The sequence below is a fragment of the Stenella coeruleoalba genome, assembly GCF_951394435.1.
Source record: "Stenella coeruleoalba genome assembly, chromosome: 2".
In the NCBI taxonomy this organism is placed as follows: Eukaryota; Metazoa; Chordata; class Mammalia; order Artiodactyla; family Delphinidae; genus Stenella; species Stenella coeruleoalba.
Genome location: NC_137147.1, coordinates 104,116,971 through 104,136,372, shown reverse-complemented (window position 1 = coordinate 104,136,372; position 19,402 = coordinate 104,116,971). Strand labels below are relative to the sequence as shown.

Genomic DNA, 19,402 nt, shown 5'->3' with positions numbered 1-19,402 from the left:
GCCCCTCCTTTGCCCACTTTAAAATTTTTTTTTTTAAATTATTGAACAATAAAAGTTCTTTATATATTCTAAAAACATGTCCCTTATCAGGTACATGATTTGCAAATATTTTACCCCATTTTGTGGACTTTCTTTTCACTTTCTTGATAGTGTTCTTTGAAACACAAAATATTTAATTTTAGTGAAGTCTAACTCACCTATTTTTTTTCCTGATGCTTATAAGGTCACATCTAAGGGTTCTCTGTAATCCAATGTTATGAAGATTTACCCTTATGTTTACTTCTAAGAGTTTTAAAGTTTTAGCTCTTACATTTTAGGTCTTTGATCTAATTTAGTAAATTTTTGTATATGGTGTGTGGTAAGGGTCCAATTTCACTCTCTTGCATATATCTATCCAGTCTTCCCAGCACCATATGTTGAAAAGACTATTTTCCCCACTGAATGCTCTTGGCACCCTTATTAAAAGTCAGACCATAAATGTTTGGGTTTATTTCTAGACTCTCAATTCTATTCCATTCATCTGTATGTCTATCCTTAGGCCAGTACCACACTGTCTTGATTCCCATCGCTTTGCAGTGAGTTTTGAAGTCAAAAAGTGTGAGTCCTCCTATTTCTTCTTTTTCATGATTGTTTTGGCTATTCTGGGTCCCTTGCAATCCCATATGAATTTCAGAATTAGCTTGTCAATTTCTACAAAGACATCAACTTAGATTCTGATGGGGATACCTTTGAATCAGCAGATCAGTTTGGGGAGTATTGTGATAATAGACTGAATGTTTGTGTCCCCTCAAAATTCATATGCTGAAATCTAACCCCCAATGTGATGGTATTAGGAGGTTGGGCCCTTGGGAGGTGATTAGGTCATGAGGGTGGAGCCCTCATGAATGGGATTAGTGTCCTTATAAAAGAGACCCCAGAGAACTCCCTTATCCTTTCCACCACGTGAGGACAAAGCAAGAAGATGGCCATCTATGAACAAGAAAGCAAGCTCTCACAAGACACCAAATCTGCCAGCATCTTCATCTTGGAATGCCCAGCCTCCTGAACTGTGAGAAATAAATTTCTACTATTTATAAGCAACCCAGTCTATGGTATTCTGTTTTAGCAGCCCCAAAGGACTAAGGCAGTTAACAATGTTAAGCCTTCCAATCCATGAACATGGGATACTTCCCCAATTATTTAGATATTTTTTCAACAATACTTTCATTGTTTTCAGAGTATAAGTTTTGTGTTTCTTTTGTTAAATTTATTACTAAATATTTTATTCTTTCCGATGCTATTGAAAATGAAATTTTCTTATTTTCATTTTCAGATTATTCATTGTTTGGGCTTAGAAATATAATACATTTTTTGTGTTTTGATCTTGGCCCTGCAACCTTGCTAGCTTTATTAGTTCTAATGATGTTTTAGCAGATTCCTTAGGATTTTCTATATAAAAGATCATCTCATCTGTGAATTGGGGTAGTTTTACCTCTTCCTTTCCAATCTGGATGTCTTTGATTTCTTTTTCTTGCCTGGCCAGAACCTCCAGTACCATGTGAATAGAATTGGCAGGAATGGACCATCTTCTCTTGTTCCCAGTCTTAGACAGAAAGCATCCAGTCTTTCACCATTAAATATAATGTTAGCTGGGGTTTGTTCAGATATCTTTTGTCAGGTTAAGGGAGTTATCCTATATTCCTAGTTTGGTGAGTGTTTTCGTCATGAAAGAGTATTGGATTTTGAAATTCCTTTTTCTGCATCTATTGGGATGATCATGTGATTTTTTTGCTTATATTCTATTGATAGAACATATTACATTAATTGATTTTTGGATGTTAAGTCAACCTTGCATCCCTGGCATAAATCCCACTTGGTTATGATGTATAACTCTTTTTATATGTTGCCTGACTCAGCTTGCTAGTATTTGATTGAGAATTTATACATCCATATTCATAAGAGGTAGTGGTCTGTAGTTTTCTTTCCTTGTGGTGTCTTAGTCTGGTTTTAGTACAGAGTAGTACTGGCCTCACAAAATAAATTGGGAAGTGTTCCTTCCTCTTCTATATTTTTGGAAAAGATTGTGAATAATTGGTATTAATTATTCTGTAAATTTTTGGTAGAATTCATCTGTGAAACCATCTGGGCCTGTGCTACTCTTGGTGGGCAGTTTTTTCTCTTCACTTGTTATAGATCTATTCAGATTGTCTATTTCTTCTTGAGTCAATTTCAGTAGTTTGTGTTTTTCTAGAATTTGTCTATTTCATCTAATTTGTTGGTTTAACTGCTTATAGTATTTTCTTATAATTTTTTATATCTATAAGGTTGGTGGCCCCCCTTTAATTTCTGATGTTATTAATTTAAATCTTTCCTATTTTTTCTCAGTCAAGCTATCTAAAGTTTTGTCAGTTTTGTTGATCTTTTCAAAGAACAAGCATTTGGTTTCATTGATTTTCACTATTGTTTTTCTATTCCCTATTTCATTAATTTCTGCTCAATCTTTATTATTTCCTTACTTCAACTTGCTTTAGGTTTAGTTTGCCCTTCTTTTTCCAGTGCTTTAAGTTGGAAGGTTATGTAGTGTTTTGATACCTCTCTTCTTTTTTAGCATAGGTATTTAGTTATAAATGTCCCTCTAAGCACTGTGTTAGAGTGCATCCCATAAGTTTTGGTATATTATGCCTTAATTTTCATTCATATACAGGTATTTTCTGATTCCCTATTAATTTCTTCCTTGACCTGATTATTAAGGAGTGTTACTTAATTTCTACATCTTTGTGAGTTTTCCAACTTTTTTTGCTATTGGTTTTTAATTTCATTCCATTATAGTCAGAGAATATATTTTGCATTACTTCTGTCTTTTATAATTTTATTTAGGTCTGTTTTACAGCCAAGCATATGTTCTGTCCTGGAGAATGTTTCATATGTGCTTGAGAAGAATACAGTCCGTTGTTGTTGGGTGGAGGGTCCTATGGATGTCTGTTAGGTCTGTAGTGTTGCTCAAGTCTTCTACTTTCTGGTTGATTTGATCTTCTGTCTATTTGTTCTATCCATACTGAAGGTGTGGTATCGAAGTCTCCAGTTATTACTGTTGAATTGCATACTTCTCCCTTCACTGATGTCAATTTTTGCTTCATGTATTTTGGTGCTGTGTTATTTTGGCACTTATATGTTTAAAACCATTATATCCTCCTGATGGGAAGAACTTTAAAAAAAATCATTTTAAAATGTACATCTTTATCTGTAGCAAAATTTTGACTTATTTCTTCAAAAATCATTATCTATTTTTATTATTCAAACAAATCAGCCCACAAATAAATGCTTGATTGGAATTTTTGTATACGTTAACCAGTAAAGTGAAAGTAAAAAAACAAAGCTCTATCTTGGAACATGACTCAAAATGAGCAACTTCTTTGCTTTTAGATAGTGGAAGAATATGTCTTCAATTTTTTTGTGCTATGTACAGTGTCATGGCTATGGCCCTCCTGAGTTCTTCGAAAAGCCCTTTGCTAATTCCTATATGAAAAAGGGTTGCACTCTGGCTCCCCCTGCCAGAAATCCCACATCAGACTTGAGAGGCACACAGGGAGCTGAGATCAAGCTCTTCAATCAGAAATGTAAACAGATAAGGAAGAAGGAGGTGGTGATGTGCTTTCCATCAAAACACCCGCCCAGGTGTCAGATCTCCTGAGGCCACCCTCGTTTTGGGGAGCTACATACCCTCAGGAAGCCTAGGCAGAGACTAGAAGGATGTCCAATTAGTGGTCAGGTCACATTCACAGCAAGATAGCCCAGCTTTCCAGAAAACAAGAATAAATCACACTGTCCCTGTGATGTGACGCATCTATTTACAAAGGATTTAAGGTCAGGAAAACACGGGTGTGATCGTGGGCAAGCACAACATAAATCACATGATTGTTTGCTTACAGGGAAAGATACCTCTCCCAGTTACATGCTTGATGTGGCTGGAGAGGAAGAGCTCACATTTCCTACAAAACTGGACGCTGTTTTCACATCCCTTTGTTGTGACACATAAGCTATGGTTTAGGTTCCTTGAGATTCTTCTCTACACAGGAAAGTGTTCCCCATGTAGTCAAAGACTGATTTTGACCAAGAAGAAACAAGACATATTCTTTACCTCCATCGTCCAGTGCTTCTCATCCTTTCCTCTTTTAACCATTAATTCTAAAGTGCTACGAAAAACAGAAATTTAATGATATCCTAATGGTTAAGAGCAAGGTTAGAATCTGATGCCAGCACCTGCCAGGGGCATGACTTTGGAAAAGTTCCTTAACTCTCAAGGCCTCAGTTTCCTTACCTGTTAGTGGGGATAAAATAGTACCTGTCTCTCAGTCATGGCTGTCAGGAGTAAATGAACGAACGCATGTGATGTGCTCAGAACAGTGCCTTGTACACAGCAAGTGCTCAAAGAAGTTTGCAATCCTCACCACCATCATCATCACGCAGCAGTTAGCATTAGTTTGGCATAAAAATATTAAAGAGCACATTTCCATCTCATGTTTGAACATATATCAAAATGAACTAAATATATAACTTTTATGAAATTTTCCACCTAAATTTCTAATTCTTGGCAATACGAAGTAGGACAAATATTTTAATTCACTCCATACTGAAACACAGCAGGACCCTATGGGGCCTGTCCAGGACCACCTCCCCCTCTGCCCAAATACCCTCCGCCTGCCTTCTGTCTGCAGAAGAACTTTGGTCAAAGAATAAATTTAATCAGAGAAGTGAGAAAATGCAGGAGCAAAGGAGAACAGTCAAACAAGACCAAATAATAATAGTTTAGTCATTAAGCAAAGTCAAGGACCTTTAGTTCCTCCTTAAGGGATATAGATAATATTCTGAGCCATATCCTGTGAGCTGTCTTGTAGGTACTGAAACCCACACCAGGTGGAAGAAGTTAACTACATGAGGACCAGACTGTAGCCATGACATAAGCTGCCGCAATTCTGAGAACTGTCCTCAAGGAAACGGGAATAATCCGACCCTGGAACTGAAGATGAACTGTACTGAAAACAATCAAGATGACACTGGTCAGACCACTGATGACCAATTTCAAGATGACTGTCAGAGCTGACTGTGCTGTTTCTGCATGCGGCCCCCTCCCTCAGCCTATAAAAGCTCTTGTCCCCTGATCAGCAGGGTTGAATTGGCCTTTGGACATGAGTCCCCTTCTCCCCCAGTTGCCAGCCTCCAAAATAAAGCAAACTTTCCTTTCCACCAACCTTGCCTCTCAAGTATTGGCTTTTGAGTGGTGAGCAGCCAGACCCAACTTTCGGCAACAATACTACGGTGAAGGAGGATATATTTGTTTCCTTTATAATAAAATTATTACCCAACTATATTAAAATTAAAAACAAGGACAAGAATGCATGTTCACTGTGGCCGTGCCTGTGACAACAAAACAATGGAGATGGCCAGACCGCCCCTCGGTGCAGGTAAATACACTGACTATGGGGAAATACACACAGCCGCCAGAAGAATGAGGGGCTCCCTGAATATACTTCCATGGTAATGTCTCAAGATAATATCACTGAGCAGGGAAAACGCCACAGAAAAAAAGTATACGGTATAAGCGTGTTTAAAAATAAAACTGTATGTTTGTGAATGTACAACACGCACACCCACATGTACGTAAACATATACGCATATACGAGGGTCTGAACACATCTCATCCTAAAGGGATCACAGATGTGATGGGGAGTGGCAGGCAGACAGTGAGAGGGGAGACGTCCAGTTTTATTCCAATTCATGTATCACCTGCATCTTTTCCAATGAGAATCTATTATTTCATATTAAAAAAAAAGGAAACAACAACAAAAAAGCGCCTTTTCCGTTAAAACAATGTACTTATCAACACACGATGCATTATATTATATTGATCTGCATCTGAAAAGCATTCTGTTAGGCTTTCATTTTAAAAACACTGTAAGAATGTGAAAGTAAATCCCAAACTTCTGCAGGATGAATTGAAAGAATTAGGTCATAACTGAAAACAGATTTTTAAACAAATTTTTGATGCTGTGCAATATTTCATTGTACCAGCAGTCGTAAGTTAAACAAAACATGATGAGGCATTTAAAAAGACATTTGAAAACCCATAATGGTTTTAATTGTCATTAACTTAAAACAGCATGTTTACTTAAAACCCCCAGATAATGTTTTACCTTCCTCTAGGGCTCTTAGGAAAAGAACGGCTGGGATACACTCGCTGATTCACTCACAGGCCAGGATAGCTCCCAGCCCTGGATGTGGCCTTGTTCCTTGTGGGGTTCTGCCAAGTAGGGAATGATGGGAAATGCCAGTACTCGGAGGAAAACTGACGGGATGCCAAGAGAACTACAGCAGCTGGGAGCCTCTCCGATAAGGGGATGGGGGGAGGCCCTTCCCTGGAGGTACCGACACCAGCTGGGACCTGGGATCCTTTGCTACAGTGCTTGCACCTGGACAAACGTCTCTTTGAGCAACAAAATATAAAGAAACTATATGGGACTAAAAATAACTGCGTGCATGTGCAGCTGGGGTAAATTCTGGACAACAAGATACAAAGAGACCAACAAGCCCAACTGTCACTTCTGAAGGGACAGGCGCAAAAGCCCATGTAAGGAGCCAGTTCACCAGCCTCTCAGGGAGCGAGTTAGCAATGGAACTTATTATTTGTTCTCCCTTCCCCTGCTGCAGCAGGGGCCCCAATAAAGCTTGCCTGAATTCCTTGTCTGGCCTCTGATCAATTTTGATTAAGGAGGCCAAGAACCCTGGTCAATAACTGTACCACCTACTCTGGAATCCCACAACAGGAGCAAAAGCCACTCAGTATTTGTTGAGTTATGAATGTGCACAAAGGGTCATCTTCTCTGCCATGTTTATTTTAGCAAAAGACTTGAAACATCCCTAACTGATCCTTCATTAAGTGGTGGTTAAACAAATTATCATCCATCCATCCATCCGTCTGTCTGTCCATCTATCCATCCATCCATTTATCCATCCATCCATCCATCCAACCGTCCATCCGTCCATCTACCCAGGGCTCTCTATTTAACAGCTGGAAAGGGCTCCAAGGGCTGATGTACAAATGTCACCAAGCCACAGGGTTGGCTGACAAAAGGGATGTGAATAACGGTAGGCAGAAGAGACATGTGTGTAAGAATGGTAACACAACACTAATATGCACAGAAAATATCTGGCTACCAAAAACTTTCTGAAGGGGATGCTAGGAGTGTGGAATTGAAAAGAGACCTCATAATTATAATAATTTATATATAATAAATTATTATGTATAATAAAAATTAGTTAACTTTTAATTATGCAGAGGAAAAAGACACACAGATATGGAAATGTACTAGATACACTAAAGAAAAACAAAAACTGCACTGAAGGATTTATAAAAATAATTTGGATAAAACCAAAGCATGCACAGTGTGCCTGAAAGAGAAAACATGATGTTGTCAACGTGTCCATTCTCCACCAAATTAATCTACAATTTTAATATGATTCCCATTGAAATTTCAAATTGATTCCTTTGAGTCTTGAAAAAAAAAATTTCAAAACTCATCTGGAAGACTAAACTTCTAAAAACAGGCAAGAACTTTTTTAAGAAGTAGATTCAAGTCTGGGATGGGGGTGGGGTAGGGCTTGCCCTACCAGTTATAAAAATATAGAGTTAAGGTAATACAAGTGGTGCTGTTCTGTGTATAGCACAGGGGATATAGTCAACATTTTATAATAACTGCAAATGGAGTATAATCTGTAAAAACATTGAATCATTATGTTGTATAGCTGAAACTAATATAATACTGTAAATCAACTACACTTCAATTTCTTAAAAAAAGGTAGTATTGTTCTGGAATATGAATAAACAGACATGGGAATGGAACAGAATGAAAAGTCCAGAGATAGGCAAACAGTCACATCTGTATGTGTGTGTGCATACCTATGATAATGCGGTCAGAGTAGATACCGGCTCTCTTATTATTATTATTTTTTTTTGTGGTACGTTGGTCCCTCACTGCTGTGGCCTCTCCCGTTGCGGAGCACAGGCTCCGGACACGCAGGCTCAGCGGCCATGGCTCATGGGCCCAGCCGCTCCGCGGCATGTGGGATCTTCCCAGACCGGGGCACGAACCCGTGTCCCCTGCATTGGCAGGCGGACTCTCAACCACTGCGCCACCAGGGAAGCCCCCGGCTCTCTTTTTGACTATCCAGCATACATTCCTGCCTTCCTTCCCTCAACCCTTCCTAACACTACCTTAGTTTGGAGGATTATCTCTTGGATTCCACTGGTGGGACAGCTAAGCAGATTTTTTCTTACCCTGGCCAATCAAAATGCTCCCGCCCTGGACTCTGACTCTAGGACCAACGGACAAAGAGGTTAAGAACCACGGGAACTGTTCACTCCTGCGGAACTGCATCCTGAGGAATTCAGGGTTCCCACTGCAGACCCCCACTCTGGGTCAGGCTTTTGCAGCCACAGAAGCTCTTTTGGAACCAGCCAGTTTCCAGGCTTAATCTCTAACCCCTTGGATATTCAATAGGTCCCACCATCTCTCTAATAAATGGCCTTTGGCTTTGTCAGTTTTTGTAACTTGCTACCAAAGGACTCAATGTTCAGGTGGCATTTCATATCATCAGGGAAATGTTAGGTTACTCAGGTAATAGTTTTAGGAAAGCTAGCTACCCATTTTAGAGGAAAAGGTTAAATTCATCAAATAAATTCAAGGATATTAAAGAGTTAATTATAAAAAAAAAAAAAGCACACCAGGGGAAATTATTGGGGTAACATGATCTTAGGAAGGAAAAGGTCTTTTTATTGGTTCCAAGGTAAGACCACGAAGGAAAACTTTAACAGCTTTGAATACACAAAAATTAAAAATTTTTCTATGTGAAAAATAAAGGGCAAATAACAATCCAGAAATATATCTGACCATATAAGCTGCAGGACTCAAAACCATAATATACAAAGAGCTCTTGCAAATAAATAACTGTTAAATCTAAAAATGGGTAAAGGTCCCAGTCAAATCACAGAAGAAAAAGAAATATAAATGGTGCATATATAAATATATAAAATATATGTAATATATAAATAAAAAATTGCATATAATTATATATAATTACATCTTTCCCATCCTTTCATGCAGCATACAGTATAGGAAAACAGGGTCTGAGATTAATACCAGGAGAAGTCAACCTTTCAAGACTGGGCATTTGCCTTTCTTTTGGATCTGGACCTCCAGGCACTTTCACTTCTTGTCACCCCAGTCACTCTGTCTCGGAAAATTGCAATCAGAGAAAAAAATGGCTAATCCTGTGTAGGTTGCCAGATTTTACCATATTCACCACATTTAGTACTTAGGAAAAGAGAGGCTACCAAGTTACGAACAGAAGTTAGCAAGTCGCCCTTTCTGTTGGTGATGGGGCTCCAGGTTGTGTCAGTTCTTGGTAGTCCTGGGGAAATACTGCACTACAGCGAGGATACTGTGTATATCATATTGGGATGAAATATGATCAGTGTGAGCTCGCCCACACTGAACAGAAAATAACAAGACTAAGCTCTCCGTTTTGGGGACTCAGTAGGTGTTTCAGCACTCACCTTACACTAGACTTGCTGGCCTTGGTAGATGAGGAATGTAAAGGGCAGCAGCTCCCCTTTGAACCCGATGGCATGGCTACAAGAAACGTAGGCACTGCCCCGCTACAGAAAAGCTTCAGGTAGTTCAGCATAGCCCCTGACCTCTCAGAAATCATGGCCACAGGTTGGCAAGTACATGGGCAGCTATGAGGGGCATGGCTCTAAAGGTAGCCTTGTGCCTTCTCTAAGTTAAAGAAACAAACACCAGCACCCCCATACCCAGCAGCCAGGGTCACATCAGGGGTCACACTGCACCTATACTGAACGTCATGGGACACGCTCTGATTTCTGTACCAGCCACACGCATATGTTACCGAAGCAGGAGCCAAGTTATGATAAGGAATGATGGTTACATTCAACAAACCAAAATGACCCCCTACCATGGCCATAGCACATCATCTACGGTTTTCCTAGATTGAAAAGGCAGTTCTCTTTTTTAACTGAAAAATAAGAATTAAATTGTTTGGATGCACTCATTATCAAGCTTATATGTATCTCGGCACTTAAAATCTTACCAAAAACTTACAAAATTGATTTTTAAAAATTCAGTGGAGACAAAAATCAATGCAACAAATATTAAAATAAAATCGTTACTAAAGACATTTATTTTAAAATAGCATTACACTAATATACTATTAGTAACTGACTTATGAGTAGAACCAGTTTTAATTTGGGAGAATTTTAAAAAGTGAATCAACATTAATTCCTTAACACTAAAACATCAGAATAAATCCAAGGATACAATAAAATTATTTTTGAAATCACTTTCATTCAAAATCAAAGCCTATGCCCTTTATCAAAAGGTCTGCATTTCATTACTCACCAACTGACAGCCTTCTAGGGAGTTGACTAGCTGAGCGTTCTGACAGGAGAGAATTGAACCAGCCAAATTCAGCATTACACATACTGCAGAGAGCAGCATGAAAAAGGTAATCTGGAAACAAACCAAACAAGAAATTGATTATTCACTTGGAGAGACTCGAAGGAAAAATTATTTGGCTTTCAAAAAGCTTTCAGATGATCCAGTAATTATATGAATAACATTTCTATGTTTTCAAGGAAAGTATTATTAAAATTTCAAATTCATATTACCTTAAATAAAAAAGGTAAAGTCTCTGAAAAGCCATAGCCAGCAACCATGATTTTATTTGAAATATACTGTAAAATATTTTAGAAGCTAAACTTGAAAATACTATGCATTCTACAGTCTCAAAATAGTGTTATGTAGTCTCAGAAATAACAAGTAATAAATTACTAAAAAGAAATCAAGTGAAAGATGTTTATTTATTAGAATGTCTTTAAGTTTATTTCTTTTAATTTTTGTTATGGAAAATTTCATGCATATGCAAAACCAGAGGAAACAGTATAACAACGCCCCGCATACCCATCTCCCAGCCTGTAAATGTACTCCATAGTTATTGAAAAAAATCATCATGTAAGTGGACCATGCAGTTCAAACCTGTGTTGTTCAAGGGTCAACTGTATATATTATTCATATATTAAACATTATATTGTATTAACTAGACAACGGCACAATAGCCACAAACTCTTGACACCTCTGGGAAGGGTGAAAAGATACAAGGGCTTGATCTGGTCTGTAATGTTTTCTACTTTAAAATTTGAAACAAAATGGAAATCTACCGATGGTAAATTATTAACATCTCTACAAGAAAAGTGTGGGGAAAACATGTGCCTCAGATATAACTGACACTGCATAGTGCATAATGATATTTTCTGCCCCATACAGATGAAAATCCCAGCATTAGAACACCCCAGAGGGGAAAGCGGTCATTGAGTAAGCAGAATGCATTTAACAAACCAAGAAATGCCTTTAAGGACCAACTATATTCACTGATAAAATAAATGCAAATTCCAGTTCAACAGAATAAAGTAAAACCCAGTCATCTAACCCATTGCTCCACACCACCACATACCCACCAGATTCTTCTAGATGACTCTAGTCCAGGGTTGATCAACCCACATTTTTCTTTTTTTAAGTATTTACCTCATTTCATGATTAATTTGCAGTACCTTCCCCCAAAACAATCATACTTATTCACCTGCTGAATAATTAACAGTTGAACTTCTGTATATAAACAGCATTTTGCCAGAGGCTATGGAGAAATACAAGGAAAGGCCACTATACCAGCTTTTCTTCAGGCTCATTTAATCCATACAACTAACTATGATATAATTATTGTTTTTCCCATTTTACACATAAAGAAATTGAGATTAAGGGAGCTTAAAACGTATGCCAAATCACCATGTTGCCATAGCATGAGCCGTAATTTGAATTCAGTCTATCAGACAACCTCGAAACCCCATATGCTATTCACTACACTACAGAGACCTCTCCAACCTGGGGTAGATCTTACTTTCTGCTCTTACTGTTTACATGGGCTCTACTCACCATAAACCATGAGTTATGTTTTTCCATAAAACCATACAACAGAGTCAGACTAGAATAGTCGTATTTTTGAACCAGTAATTCCAATTCGAGGAATGATTTAGAACAAGATAATGAAAGAAAACCTTAAAAAAATTTTTTTAACTGCTCCAGACCAAGAATAAACAAATTTAAACAAATTTTAAGGAACAAAGTAACAACTAAAATCCCCCACAGCCCCGGACTGTGCCAAGATCTCTAGGTATACTTCCCTATCTAATTATCACACTACCACACACAACAACATGCATCATCAACCCATTTTACACGTGAGGAAAGGTCTGTATACAACCTAACCTGCTTAAATTCCTACAGCCAGTTATGCAGAGGGAGGCTCTGATCCCACGTAGTCTGATTCTCAAGTAGGTATGGTTAATCATTAACACTTTTCTGTGACCCACAGAAAGAAATATATTTTACATCATGATCCAATATGCACACACACATAAAAATAGAGCAACTTCCACAAAACACTATTTACCTGAATGATACGTGGTAAAAATTTTCTTTTTTTGTTAAGATGCTGTTTTTCAGTAATGAAATCTTCTCATGACTTACAGTTAAAATAAGTGCACAATGCTTACTTGCTTCAAAAATACAGTGTTTATTATAACTATAGTAAAAAAACCAAAAAAAACAAAACCCCCCAAAAAAAACCCAGAAAAAAAAGGAACTAAATGGTCAGCCACACAAAAACTTATCTGGAAAAAATACAATGCATACATTGCTTAGAATGACTCATAACACTTATACACATGGGAAATATGTTTTTAAAATGGCTATGCCATAAATAGAGATATAGGCAGTTACATTTTAGTTTTCAATTTATAGACTTTTATTTTTCCTTACAGAGTTGAGTAGTCCAGAGGCCAGACAAGAGCCACTTCGTTTTATTTCCCTGGTAGGAAAGCAACTTACTGACGTGTTCTTTCTTTTAAATGTCTATTTCCATAACATGGTACAAAACTTTCCAATTCGCTTTATAAAGCTAGCAAGATTTTATATACCAATAAAAAAAATACAGACAGTAAGACAAACCAAAACAAAATAAATCATCCCCTAATATTTTTATAAATGAAAATTCGGAACCAAAGTGACTTATAATATCACAAGAAGAAAAGATTGCAAACACATCCTAAAACTATTACACACATTTAAGGGTTACAGCAAGATGCTCCCTCCCACCCCCAGCCCTTCCCCAGGGTCTCTCCGAGTCTGCCTCAGGTTTCAAGAGGAAGGGGCTGGGGTTGGGGCTGTGTCCCCGGTCTGGGGTCTGGCCCTGGCCTCCTCCTCCGCCAAAGCCTCACAGTACTGCGCCGGCCAGTCCCTGGGATCCTGATTGTGGACTTTGGCCACGAACTTGAGCACCTTCATCTTGCTGGTTTCCAGGTTGGTGCGCGGGCCCCACTGGAGCTCGTAGTCCACGGGGTCCGTGTGCGGGATGCGCCGGTACTCCAAGTACCGCTGCCGCACGAAGTCCTCGGTGATGAGCTTCTTTGGGTCCCCGAAGATGAGGTGCTTCTTGGTGGGGTGCACCCCGAGGCGCCGCAGGAAGTCCCAGACCTCGGTCTCCTTGATGCTGTTGCCCTTCATGAAGATAAGCCCCAGCACGATCATGAGCAGCCCGGTGGTGGGAGTGCCCTGGTCGCCGCGCATCTCCGCGTCCTCCTCCACCGGCTCCAGTGTGTTGACCAGGATGTAGGTGTTACTCCGGGGCTCCAGCTCCACCAGCCGGTACCCGAACACGTACTCCAGGCGCTCGTCCGCCCGCCGCAGCAGCTCCAGGAGCACGTCCTTGTAGTCCCCGAGCACGTGCCGCACGATGTCGGTGCGACGGATCGGGATCTTCCTCTGGTCCTTGATCAGCAGGAACTGCACCAGCTCCGCCACCTTCAGCTCCAGCTGCTTCTGCGACCGCGGCCCCGGCGCGGGGGGAGCCTCGGCCCGCCGGCCGCCCTGCGACGCGGCGCCGCCCGGCCCGCGGGACGTGCTCGGGGCCTCCTCGCCGCCGCTGCCCAGCTCGGCCTGGGTGCCGGCGTGGCCCCGGCTCTTCGGCTTTTGCGACATGTCGCGGCGGCGGGTCCCGCGCTACGCGGACACCCCGTAACTAGCGGCTGAGGGGATAAGGGTCTGCGCGCAGCTCCTCCTGGCGGCCCTGGGCGGGGCCGGAGAGGGCGCGGTTGCGTCACAGAGGCTGCGCGCTGCGTCAGGGGGCTGCGCGGTTGCGTCACGGACGCTGCGCGCTACGTCATCGAGGCCGCGCCGTGTCTGGGGGGTCGGTCTGGTTTGGCCGGCGGTTGCGCGGTGGCGGCGTCTCCGCGCAACCCTGCGGGTCCCAGCCGTGTGTTTTATTAGAATTAAGTGTCGTCCTTACGAAACCCTGAAGATAGAGAACAGGAAGCAAAGGTCCTGAGCGAGTGTGCGGCTCAGCTCAGGACCGCACAGCTCAGACCAGATCCGTAGAAAGTGAGTATCGAGAGCTCTGAAATCGGGACTGTTTGTAGGTGGAGGAGACTCCCAGGAAGAACGTGGGAGAAAAATAAGGCTAAGAGCGTGGAAGGGAAGTAAAAGCATTTCTTTCCCCACAAAACTGGGCATAAAAAGGATAAAAGACCCTGAGGACTAGTTTGCCGTCGCCAGCCGCACCCCCCTCCAACCATTTCCTACCAGTAACTTTCTCTAAAGCCCCTGAGTCTGTTTAGAAAGAATGGTAAAGGCAGCCTTGCCTCGCAAGCAGGGCTTTCCCCATCTTTTCACCATTTTAGCATTGATACTCTGTGCATAATAAACTCCAGCCGGACAGCTGCGTCAAAGCCATCCCAGAAAGCACATTTTAGTTAGGTCCGGTGAGTTTATCTTTTGGAAAGCACATGCTCATGGAAATTGCCTGGGCCCACACCACAATTTTTGCAGAAATGGCTAAGAGAACGCTACCAACAGAGAAACGTGCTCTTTCAAGAGATTACCGTTTAATTTTGGGCATCCCTGATCAAGAATTGCAATCATGTGAATCTCTTAAATGTCTTAATATATCAGCCTTAGGACTCAATGAGAAAGAAATGAGAAAGAAAAGAGAACCCAAGGGTATCATCCCTCATAATCTGTGACGTGCACTTTATATAAATAGATACATTTTTAAATTGTGCAACTCTAATAGCCAATGTGAGTCATTCCATTAACTCATACCATTTGCAGTCTGCTGCCATTACTTCCACAGAGCTCAGCAAATGTGTTCCTTTTGTATTAACTTACTTGCAAAGAAGAAACTGAATTTACCTTTTTTAAAAAAATATATTTTATTTACTTATTTTTGGCTACATTGGGTCTTCGATGTGGTGAGCGGGCTTTCTCTAGTTGCGGTGAGAGGAGACCACTCTTCATTGTGGTGTGCAGGCTTCTCACTGCAGTGGCCTCTCGTTGCACAGCACGGGCTCTAGGCACGTGGGCTCCAGTAGTTGTGGCACATGTGCTCATTAGTTGTGGTGCACGGGCTTAGTTGCTCCACGGCATGTGGGATCTTCCCGAACCAGGGCTCAAACCCGTGTACCCTGCATTGGCAGGCGGATTCTTAACCACTGCGCCACCAGGGAAGCCCCCTCATTGTAGTTCTGATTTGCATTTCTCTGATGATTAGTGATGTTATGCATCTTTTCATGTGCCTCTTGGCCATCTGTATGTCTTCTTTGGAGAAATGTCTATTTAGGTCTTCTGTCCATTTTTTGATTGGGTTATTTGTTTTTTTAATACTGAGCTGCATGAGCTGTTTGCATATTTTGGAGATTAATCCTTTGTCCATTGATTCGTTTGCAATTATTTTCTCCCATTCTGAGGGTTGCCTTTTCCTCTTATTTATGGTTTCTTTTGCTGTGCAGAACTTTTAAGGTTCATTAGGTACCATTTGTTTGTTTTTATTTCCATTACTCTAGAAGGTGGATCAAAAAAGATCTTGCTGTGATTTACATCAAGGAGTGTTTTTCCTATGTTTTCCTCTAAGAGTTTTATAGTGTCCAGTCTTACATTTAGGTCTTTTAGTCCATTTTTAGTTTATTTTTGTGTATGGTGTTAGGGAGTGTTCTAATTTCGTTCTTTCACAGGTAGCTGTCCAGTTTTCCCAGCACCACTTATGATGAGACTCTCTTTTCTCCATTGTATATTCTTGTCTCCTTTGTCATAGATTAGTTGACCATAGGTGCATGGGTTTATCTCCGGGCTTTCCATCCTATTCCATTGATCTATGTTTCTGTTTTTGTGCCAGTTCCATACTGTCTTGACTACTGTAGCTTTGTAGTATAGTCTGAAGTCAGGGAGCCTGATTCCTCCAGCTCCATTTTTTTTCTCAAGATCGCTTTGGCTATTTGGGGTCTTCTTCTCCATACAAATTTACACATCCAACATATTAGGACAGCAAAACAAACAAAACTGAGCTAAACTAAGCAAGTGCTGGGGAGGATACAGAACAACTGCTAGTGGGATGTAAACGTCACTCAGATAAACAGTTTGGCAACATCTTACAAAGTTAAAGTTACATTTACATCTGACCCAGCAACCCTACTCCAAGGTATTTCACTGAAAAAAATAAAAATTTACATCCATACAAAAACATACACACAAGTGTCTATAGGAGCTTTATTCATAATCACCAAAAGTGGAAATAAAGCAGTATTTTAATGGGTTAAGAGATAAAGCAGCTGTGTTACATCCATACAAATGAATAGCACCCAGCAATAAAAAGGAACACAATTACTTATAGGTACAGCAGCATGGCTGAGTCAAATGCATCATGCTAAACTCATGAAACCAGTCTCAAGAGAGTACGTTTTGCATGAGTCCATGTAGATGACCTTCTGGAAGAGGAAAAACTACAAGAATGGAGAACAGATCATTTGTTTCCAAGGATTAGCAGTGGGGTCAAAGACTTGACCATTGCAATGTGATGATCACGGGGCCCAGGAACAAGTGTCAGGACTGCCAAGCAGTGTGGCGGGTACGCTGTGGGCTGCTGTCACAACCAGGGCCAGTGATCATTTGGGACGGGAAGTGGTACCCAGCCTGGGGCAAGTGGGGTGGGTACAGGCCAATCGTGGGAGGCCCAGTGCTCAGGGAGCCTAAGCATTCAGTGGAGGGAGTAAACTGGAGTCGGGGTGACCCGGAAAATCTCCAGGACTACAGCAATCCTTGGTGATGGAAGCTGGGGACAGAGCACGTGGCGCTTTCCAAATACAGGGGCTTAGGGCATGAGCTTGCTCACTTGAATATTAAAGGAAATGGTGATCCTGTATGGCTGGAAGACTTAAGACACCAAGATAGTCACATTTACCGAGAAGAAAGAGGTATCTTATTTCAAGGGAAAAGCTAAATATAACCAGTGTAGAAGACCATGTGACAATGTCTTCTTAATTAACTTTTAGAATTCAGCACATTTCTAAAAAGACAGACTTTTCTTTCTGATCACACTAAGCCAATTTTTAATACTTGTCTGATATTTTTTTCCCAAGAGGAAGTTCTATCAAAGGACCTGAGACCGACAGAAAAGAAATTGGCAAATATTCTTTTTTATTTTTAAGTTCATTTGCCAAGAACCCAGCTGTTTAAAGCAGTAGTTCTCTCTAGCTTTCTGTAACTAAATGAGAACATTAAATTTCAAATGTATCTCTCTCCTAAAGCCATACAGGGTACCCTATCCTTTCTTCTATACAAAAAATATAGGATGATTACTTGCTCAGACAGAATGAAAATTTGAACAGCCACCTTGTAAAAATTAATAATATATGATTTTCAGCTAACATATAAAAATACTCAAAGTTGAATAAAATAAAAGTCAAGGGACTTCCCTGGTGGTCCAGTGGGTAAGACTCCACGCTCCCAATACAGGGGGGCCCAGGTTCGATCCCTGGTCGGGGAATTAAATCTCACATGCATGCTACAACTAAGACCTGGTGCAGCCTAAATAAATAAATAAATACTTAAATAAATACATAAAAATTTTTTAAAAAAGAAAATACTTATAAAAACAAGTCAAATAAAATACTTGAATATTTAAATAATCTGAACATACTGATCACTCCCATTACCGTTATCATAAATATCACTTGACAGTGAAAAATTAATATTAATAAGCTGGGTGGTTTGTAGATGAGACATTTAGACACAGATTCTTCCCACTGGTGTTTATAATCCAGCTTTGGGTGAAATATAAATATAGCAAAAAAACATAAAAGGAAGAAATCATATTCAGGGAGAAAACAACTTCCCTATTGCTATAGACTGAACTGTGTCCTCCCAAAATTCTTACGTTGAAGTTCTAACCCCCAATGTGACTGCATCTGAAGATAGGGCTTTCAGGAGGTAAATTAAGGGTAGATGAGTCATAGGGTGAGGTCCTAACCTGGTAGGATTTGTGGCCTTTACACAGAGGGTAAGAGCAAGAGAGTATGGCCTCTCCACGGGCACCCAAGGACAGGCCATGTGGTGACTCGGCCAGAAAGCAGCAAGTCAGGAAGCGGGCTCTCGCCAGAACCTGACCAGAACTTTGAGACAATCCACATCTGTTGTTAAGCCACCCCGTCTGTGGTGTTTTGCCATGGTCGCCCCAGCTGACCAAGACATCTACTAAGGAGTTTTTATTTATCCTATTTTAGAATAATACGTTTGGTTAAATGTCAACTAATGAGTGATAATGTTTTTACATATTTCTGTGACTTTTCTGGGAGACAAACAGTTGAAAATTATGTAAGTTTCTTTCCCCAAGATCCCTGTCTACAGATCACTTCTTTTATATACACTGTAACCTCAACAATTACCACCACCACCCCGAACAAAAATTTGGACCCTCTGATGCTTGTTTAAACACAGGGTGACTTGTTTTGACACTTTTTCTAAACTCACTCCTGGTAAAGGCTGGTCACAGACAAAGCAGAGAACTCTTCAAGTCTCAGCCTCAAAAGCTCAGTGACATTACCTCAGGCAGGTCAGTGTCACTCAAAAAGCATGGTCTGGGGCCCAGCTGTCACCCCTCGCCCACTGGCTGACCCAGTGGGATCACCTCCTTTCTCTCTGACCCCGTGTCCTCTTCAATAACATGGGGATCAGAGCTTTCCTGGGGTCAGTGGGAAGGTGAAAGACACAAACATAAAGCGCCTGGGGCAGCTCCTGGCACAGAGTAGGAAGCGATTTCTAGAATGATTGACAGTGTTACAATAGCAGAAAATGCACTCGGAGAGTAGTCATGGATTCGAGCCTGGTTCCCAGAGTAATTTCTTTAAAGAATGTCTTCAGCTCTTGTCTCCCAAAGCCTGCTCACATGTTGTGGGACTGTCAACACCGTCACG

The 19,402-nt window shown here is 40.7% G+C and overlaps 2 protein-coding genes across 2 annotated transcripts in view; both read right to left on the bottom strand.

Moving 5' to 3' along the window:
- The window catches only part of ENTREP2 (endosomal transmembrane epsin interactor 2), a gene marked incomplete at its 5' end in the record, with an annotated part of 98,809 nt that extends 88,259 nt beyond the window's left edge, over positions 1 to 10,550 (bottom strand). Inside the window, one exon of the mRNA XM_079913827.1 lies at positions 10,452 to 10,550. Within this exon, the coding sequence (XP_079769953.1) occupies positions 10,452 to 10,550 (99 nt within the window). The remainder of the gene's footprint in view (positions 1 to 10,451) is intronic.
- A 1,870-nt stretch (positions 10,551 to 12,420) lies between these two features.
- On the bottom strand, positions 12,421 to 15,165 carry NSMCE3 (NSE3 homolog, SMC5-SMC6 complex component). Its single transcript, XM_079914220.1, has one exon. The coding sequence runs from the start codon at positions 14,139 to 14,141 to the stop codon at positions 13,302 to 13,304; it is 840 nt and encodes a 279-aa protein (XP_079770346.1). The 5' UTR covers positions 14,142 to 15,165; the 3' UTR covers positions 12,421 to 13,301.
- Positions 15,166 to 19,402: the final 4,237 nt, after the last annotated feature.